Raw genomic sequence first — 8,199 nt, forward strand, 5'->3', positions numbered from 1 at the left:
GTTTTTGGGTCATCAATGCTTTACTACCGAGGCATAGAATCAACATTTTGATTGTTAATTTAGATAGAGCAATCTTGTGATCGATGACGTAACGACATATCTAGTGTTTTAATAATTTATTTTGCTTTTATTTTCGGCACACACATACGCGATCTGAACGGAACGTAGCCGTGGTAGAATTGGAACCGTGCCCAGCGTACTAGTCGCACTTTAGCCAGTTCCAAAGCGTTCTTACAGTAAAATGATTCAATGTTTTAAGCGTAATTCTTAATAATGTCATAACCAATACAAATTATAAAGGTATCTGAAGAATATACTAATGTGAAAACGGCTGTGGTGTCAATTGTTGTGTTACGTAAAAGTGTAGTGTGGATATTGTTCGAAATAGATTCTTTTATTAGACATCTTACGTTAACCCCGATGAAAAGACAGAGATTCTCGAAGCGACTATAACAAAAGGTAAGAAACTGTTTTTTGCTATCATTATTAACGTTCTGAATATTGAATAGTTGTTAAGCTATTACATCCATCGCTTTCAGAATTTGTAAGACATCAATTTTAAAAACTACATATAAGAACTATATTATGATTAATCCAATTACAATTGTTCGTTTTCATTAATACGTTGTTTTAATCTTTCAGGAGCAGTTTACATCAAGTTATGAATGAAAACGATAGTCCACTGGATAGTACCAAAATTAATTCTACAAAAGCATCATCACAAACACAGACTCCAGGAAAATTAGTATCGAAATCTCCAGATCGTAAACAGCAAGGAATATTAAATATGGAAGACGATACTGACAGAGAATCTATGTCTTTAAGAAAAAGGAGAAACTTGTCTAAAAATAGAGGACAAGCAATGAGACAAAGAGAAAAAACCCCAGAGCCAAGTCGCACTCAAATCCCTCACGAAGATACACCAACTTCTGATGACGAAGATAACAATCCACGAAATACTAGAGAAATTGAAGCTGATAAAACTTATGAAGAAATGAGGCGTTTAGTTCAGGAAAAAGCTAATTTAAAGGATCCCGTTTATGACTTAGATAGGGATGAAGTCTTAGAAGCTCGAGCAATGGCTGCAAATGAGAGACGACGCAGGAGTATATCACCTTTTGCTGTGCCGGATAAGGAAGAATCATCGTCACTAGAGCGTAAGGGAAGTTTTATTGATCCAACGAATAAGCTTTTGACTACAAACTATACTTTGGGACCTAAAGATGACGAATCAACTAAACATAGTTCTATGGACGCAACAAGAAAAGAAAACCGAGGATCATTATCTCCACCTACAACTGCCAGTTCATCACCACGTGAGAAGAATTTCCCTTATCCGATGCCTATAGCCCCCAAAAAATTAGAAGAATTGGTATACCCCGATGAGGTTAATGAAATGAAAACACAAGAAAAGAGCACTAAATCCAAAGTCTCACCAAAAAAAGATGAAATTAAAATTGAGGATGATAAAATCACGCAACCTCAAAAAACTAAACCACCTAAGCCGGAAACTCTTCCATCAAGCGGTGAATTAATAACCAGAGTTATGCAGGTAGAAAGAACTCCTAGTAAAAAATTAACTCAAGATCAAAAACCAGTCGTAGAAATAAGGGAACGAGTAGTTAGGACACCTAGCAGAAAATTGTCCGCAGAGCAGAAGCCATCTGTTGTGAAGCAAATTCCTTCAAAACCAACAAGAGAGGAACCGAAAAGTAAAATTCCACCTGTAAAACCAGCAAGAAGCAAATCTGCATCAAGATTCGGGGTCAGTTTTTACTTAAAATTAATTGTGATTCTGATGTTTATTTTGTTAATAATATTGTATTACAATATTATTTAACAAAAATGATATGAAAATGTGTAAAGAATATTTAGGAAAGAGATATACTAATGCTTATTAATTAATAATAAAATTTACAGAGTAAGACGAGTGAAAGCGAAATGAGTGAAGATCAACTATACCAAGAAAAGTATTCTGATAATATCACTAAGCGGAAAGTCACACCTACACCTCGTCGATTCATAAAATCTCCCAGAGCGAATCGCTCTCAATCATTTTACAGAACACAAGACAGTACCGGAAAGACAATAGATAAAACCGGTACAGGAATAAGCCAAACTAGTTTAGAAATTATAGAGTTAATGCAAAAGGCAAGAGCTAGAAGTTTGTCGATACCAAAAGATGATCCGAGACTTCCAACTGAGTATAAGAAGTATAATGATAGAGTTTTAAAAACACCTAATAAAACTCCAACAAATTTACGGCACTCTAGAGGTATTTCTTGTCCCAAAACAATACAAATAATAAGCGATAAAGAAATTTTGTCTGGAATTACTTCGGTGAAAAAGCCCGATTCTATTCAGGGTAGTAGGAGTAGACACAGTTCTGGATATATAGACGCAAGTCAATCTGAGTATACATCAAGTTGCTATTCATCTTCACCTAGTGAAAACGAATATGAATTTGATTTATCTGAAAGAACAGCTGAACTGACTCGTAAACTAAATCTTTTGAGCGAAGAAGTTGACAAAAAAGATTCCACAGGAAACATTAGTCTGACACACACTGGTAATATTTTGCAAAATAACAATGAAAATGTTAGAGAGCAAAAATCTATTTTAAGAAAAAGAAATACAAACAATTTAAGTGAAGAACCAATAATATTATTTAAACATGAACCGAACATAGAAGAAAAACTTACTATCCCCAAAAAGATAACAAGAAGCAGATGGAAACATTTGGCTCGTTGGCAACAGTTTCAGGAAGAACAAAAGGATGCATGTGAAAAAATTAGATTACTTAAAAACAGGTGTATTTGTGAATTGATACTTTTAGTAATTATTTGTGGGTTTGGAGGTATGATGTTCAAAATGCTGGAAGGATCTTTCGAAAACGCTTTTAAATGTGGAAGTAGGAGTGTTAAAAGAGATTTCATCGAAAGTCTTTGGCGTGGTAGTCACTATTTACGGGAAGAAGATTGGAAATCAATGGCAAGAAATAAACTCTTTGAATTCGAAAATCAATTACACACAGCACACGAAGCAGGCGTGACGTCATACAGCGGGCAGAGGTCTTGGAATTTTATGAATTCATTTGTATATTGCCTGACGTTAATTACAACTATTGGTAAGAGTTTTAAATATTGTAATAATTTTATTTCACCGATAAATAAATTGACGATTTTTCCCTCGGTGTTTTATTTGGAACAACATAAATTTTAATTTGTTTAATAAAAGTTATCTATCATTTTATTATTTTAGTTTTTTCTGTTACAGGTTACGGTCACATAGCTCCAAAAACGACGTATGGCCGAGTGGCTACCATAGTCTATGCTATTATTGGAATTCCATTATTCTTGATTGTGCTTGCCGACTTTGGTAAATTATTCACGAGAATTATTAAGTTCTTCTGGGCCTTTATTAGAAGATTTTATTATACTAGAAGCTGCAAGAAAGTTCGAAGGACTGTCCCGATGCAGGCAAGTAATCCAAAATAATAGATTTAGTTTGCCGGTATCAAATTATGATGAAATTATGATGGCTAATATTTTAAAAATGTTATACAGGAGGTAATTAAAGGCCTAAACATTGTATACGACGTGGTACGTCGCCCTTCACAAATATTTTCCGAAGAGGACATAGACGAGCTACCAGAAGACAACAAGCCACCCCCGGTTGAAAGAAAAGACAGCGATGTACCTCCTCCTTTACCACCAAAGCCGGGTACATTACGACCTGATCTAGAAAATGCAACAGATCCAGATACACCAGCGCCATCTGTGTTTGAAATAGACGACGAATTTAATCTGCCGATTTCAGTAGCTATTACAATTTTAGCTATTTATATCATCATTGGAGCTCTAGCGTTTAATATTTGGGAGAAATGGGATTTCTTCGAATCGTTTTATTTCGTTTTTATATCGATGTCAACTATCGGTCTCGGTGATTTAGTACCAGATCATCCAATGTTTATGATGGCTTCAATTTTGTATTTAATTTTTGGATTAGCTTTAACATCTATGTGTATTAACGTAGTTCAAGTTAAGTTATCTGATACGTTTAAGCAAGCAAGTGCTAAGTTAGGAGCAACTATTGGTTTAAAAGTTGCTGAAGAAGATGGTAGCTTAGTGCCGATTACTCCTCCTCCTGTAGAAATTGCACCAATACATAAACCGAAAATTGGAACAACAATCACAGAAGCTAAAATTAACGATACTAGTGATATTGACAGTAAAAACAGATAAAATTTGATATTTTTTTTAAATCAGAGCTGACTTTAAGGTGCTATTAGGATAACATATTTTTGTTAAAAGTGATATTGTTAATTATAATGTAACATTTTATATTAAGTGCTTTTTGCAGTGTGTTTAGTATAAATAAAAAGATTTCTTACATTGCAATATAAAATGACTAAAAGAGACTTAAAGTTAAATAAAAAGATTTTAAAATATAACAAAGTGATTCGAAGAAAAAGAAAATCTAATGTTTGTTTTTTGTGTATAGTAATGGTATATTTGAGATTCGTTTTTAATTCGGAGAATCCAATTACATGATGTGCTGCCGACAACACAGGATTTTTAAGTCTTTGAGCTTAATTAAATTGTGTTAAAATTAACCTAGGAAAAGATATTTTTATCGCTTAATCGTGGTTGTAATCTATGAATTTAAAGTTTAAATAAACAACTTTATTATAAAAAAACACTTCGCTATTTTAATAAAACATTCTATCCTATATTTAAAGTTCATATCAAGGCAAATGGTAGTTAATCTCCCAGAATATAGCAACAATTACATTAAGTCTTAAAACTTATCCATAAAAGAGTCTTATACAAGTAATAATAGTTATTAAATCCTAGTAATAAAATACATACGTACATTTATCCGACGTACTTACGGTGAAGGTAAACATCATGATGCGACCTGCACATATCTGAGAAGAAATTCCAAAATATGTGAGAAGCCAACCAACCCGCACTTGGCCAGCGTGGTTTACTATGGTCTAATCACCCTTAACTCAGGGTAGGCTCCGAGCCCCTCGACGGGGACGTATAGTGAGCTGATGACGGTTAATAAAATGATTATTTCATTCCTTAATTCAAAAAGTTTTTATAGGACTTCCTGTGCCATGTGTGAATTTTATAATAATCCTTTAATATTTTTAACAAACTTTTAAGTTTCTTCTTTTCATTGTAAAATTTATAATGTACGTATTCAACAACAACGAACGAGCTGTGATATTCAAGCATCGCTTTCGACACCTTACTTTCAATAGCCATAAAATCGTGCAGACTTTGATTTACCCATATTATTTTTGACTTAACCGAATTCATATTCATATGATCAATTCTATTATAATATTCTATTGAATGTAATCCTTTTTTATTATCATTTATTTTTCTTATAATATCTTCATTTTGATATATAAAATATTCTAGGCTACTATACAATTTACTTTCTCTATATTGACATGCATGACTATCAAATTCATTTAATTCTGCATATTCACATTGAAAATATTTCTTAAAGTCATCTCTGACGTATAAATGGAATACTTCTGTAGCTGGAATTGTGTGTATATCTTTGCTTGTTTCTTTTTGAAAATGTTTGATAAGTAACAAATTCATAACTAAACTGGGAATTGATGCGGGCAGTAATTCACATAATGGTTCCATGTGGCTATACCTAGACCATCCTGTGAGTATTATTCCTTTAAAATTGTAAGATTTTCTTTCTCCTCCAAATTTATAATCAAATATAAATCTTAACCATTCCAAATGATTCATAAAGCGACTATACAAATCTGGTAATGTAGCAGTCACTCCTTCCGCACCTTTGTATGCTGATGCTATCCAAATATTGTTGAATTTCTTATGATAGTTGTATAAATTTCTATGTGATACGTGTAGCCTTGTTGCATAATCCCAACAAACTGGTTCAACGTCGTTAATAATCTTCATCGTACTCCAATAATCAGAATCGACACCTCGAAGCATGTCGTCCCAAAATAGCACAGTCACATTTGGACTATAAAATTTTACTATTTCAGTTACGCTTCGTAAATGACTCATATAAATGTCTCTGGAATTCAAAATAACAAAATTTTGTTACTTTTTTTTTAAATATTACCAGATTTTTATACATTTACTAATATTTCTTTTACCCCGCTTAGTAGAGCCCGCTTTAACATCTTCGCACGACTTGGCCCGAATCGCCCGGTGATATACCACGACCACACAGAAGACAGGCGTGAAGTGGAAGCAATTCCGCGTTGCGTCTGATGAGTGTGCGTCCCGGAGGCCTAATTTCGTCCTCTTTCCGTTCCTACCCAATTTTTCATAAGAAAAGGATGGGAAGTGGAAGTGGACTTTCCGGATGAGAGGATGCATGGAAAGGGAAAATATTTTTTCTTTCTGTGCATCCTCTCCGTCGATTAAAGGTAGGCAACGCATATGCAATTGCGTATGTCTATGGGCAACGGTCACTTCGCTATTTCAGCGATTTCAGGTGGTCGCTCGCTCATTTGCCACCTTATAATATAAAAAAACAGTGCTGCATTTTCTTCCTAACATAATATAGTTATATTTTGAACTAACTCATGAAGGAATTAAAACGTATAATCTTATAGGAATACATGATCTTATACTTACAATTCTTTTTGTCTCCGACTACGACATTTTGCGCATTTATTTATATGGTACACTTCATCACAACCTATATGTATATATCTTAATGGTACCACACTTGTATGGAATTGAATAACCTATAAATAGCAACAAAAATACATGAAATTACTCGAATTTGAAACGAATAATTAGTTGACAAAGTACCAGAAAAGTGGTAGGGAGATGCAGCAGAAGGCAAGCAAGGAACTGTCGAGATAATAATAAAAAAATGGAATTTAATTTAGAAGCATTTGGTATTAGAATCCGTGCTTATAGTTCTCGAAATAGTCTTAGAAATAAAGATTAAGCAAACATCTTTATAAAATTACAAACCTGTTGTAACATGTTTTTGATTAGAGTCATGCTTTCCATCTTGCTAGGACAGATAGAATCAGGGAACATTGGAATTTCACGTAAATGTTTGAATTCTTGCAATTTTAATGCATGTTCCATATGACCAAAAGTTTGTACTAATGGCATTATCTCAAAACCCGACTCCCATGCGTACTTTATGAATTCCTTAAGCTGTAAATAAAATTAACGATATGAAACCTTTTTAGTCGACATCAAAAAGGAGGTTATCAATACGTCTTTATTTTTTATTACAGCGTGGCTGCCTGGTGTTTTGATTTTTTTTTAATCTTAAGACACTGCTTGCAGGTCGGTTCAATTTTTTATACATTTTTAAATTCACTAGATGATTAATAGATTTTATAATAATATAATAATGCGTAAAACTTGACAACGTTTCATAGATCAGTACGACGTAATAAATTATAAGTACTATTAATACAAAGATAACGAATTATACCAAGAAAAATGGGTTAAATATGAGTTTAACTTTTCTCTCAAATTAAGGTAAAAAAACGCATCTATAACCTACATATAATATTGTAAATATAACCAACAATTAATGATAACATACCTCATTTTCTTTATAACAATATTTAGAGCTTAAATTACTAATATCTCCTTTATATGGGAACATATCTTCGTATTCCATTAGTAATCCATTTGCACCAACATCTTTTAACAACGGCAATAGTGACGTCAGATATTCCAATTTCGGTGGCGATCCTTTCAAATCTATATGTACAATCACTTTTGATAGATTCACACCTCTATGTATGTAAAACGACTTATGTTTATGATGATTCCACGCATGTAATATTACGTAGAGAACACCTAAATGTACTATAGCCATGAAAATTGTTGTAATATTTATTTTGATTCTTAAAAACTTCAATCTTATTATATATCCGATCATTTTGTAACACTTTAAATACTATAATATTCGTTCACATCGCAACATGTTCTGTGCGGACGTTCCTCACATGTATAGCTTCACTTATAATTCAATTAGTTTGATTACGTTAAGGAGAAGCGCATCCAATGAATATTTTTATACATTGTCAAATTTCACTTTGAACAAAAAAAAGTTCTTTGTGATTTTGAATACACTTTAACATAGTCGAATGGAAAACGCTTATGTAATATAAATCCAAATTTTGTTCAAAAAAGGTCGTCGAAGAAAGTC

General features: G+C 33.0%; 2 protein-coding genes across 2 annotated transcripts; one reads left to right on the forward strand and one right to left on the reverse strand.

The window, feature by feature from the left end:
* LOC106116401 (uncharacterized) lies at positions 1-4,353 on the forward strand. Its single transcript, XM_013310228.1, has 5 exons — positions 1-459; positions 643-1,765; positions 1,921-3,127; positions 3,277-3,479; positions 3,567-4,353. Exons 2-5 carry the CDS (start codon positions 662-664, stop codon positions 4,242-4,244), a joined length of 3,192 nt encoding a protein of 1,063 aa, XP_013165682.1. The 5' UTR covers positions 1-459; positions 643-661; the 3' UTR covers positions 4,245-4,353.
* An 803-nt stretch (positions 4,354-5,156) lies between these two features.
* On the reverse strand, positions 5,157-7,930 carry LOC106116230 (hexosaminidase D; the record flags this gene model as incomplete). The annotated part of the gene is made up of 4 exons (XM_013309988.1): positions 7,588-7,930; positions 6,996-7,187; positions 6,648-6,760; positions 5,157-6,078 (listed from the first exon to the last, which is right to left on the reverse strand). Coding segments are annotated over exons 1-4 (1,569 nt in total), but the record flags the coding sequence as incomplete, so codon positions are not given.
* Between the last annotated feature and the right edge of the window lie 269 nt (positions 7,931-8,199).

Source organism: Papilio xuthus, unplaced genomic scaffold (assembly GCF_000836235.2).
Source record: "Papilio xuthus unplaced genomic scaffold, Pxut_1.1 DF827756.1, whole genome shotgun sequence".
NCBI lineage: Eukaryota > Metazoa > Arthropoda > Insecta > Lepidoptera > Papilionidae > Papilio > Papilio xuthus.

What these genes read in the sequence shown, in the direction of transcription:
- LOC106116401 (XM_013310228.1), top strand. Translation starts at nt 662, where the DNA reads ATGAATGAAAACGATAGTCCACTGGATAGTACCAAAATTAATTCTACA. An exon ending in GACGTTAATTACAACTATTG is followed by an intron (nt 3,128 to 3,276) that starts GTAAGAGTTTTA and finishes TTTCTGTTACAG; the next exon opens with GTTACGGTCACATAGCTCCA. An exon ending in GAAGGACTGTCCCGATGCAG is followed by an intron (nt 3,480 to 3,566) that starts GCAAGTAATCCA and finishes AATGTTATACAG; the next exon opens with GAGGTAATTAAAGGCCTAAA.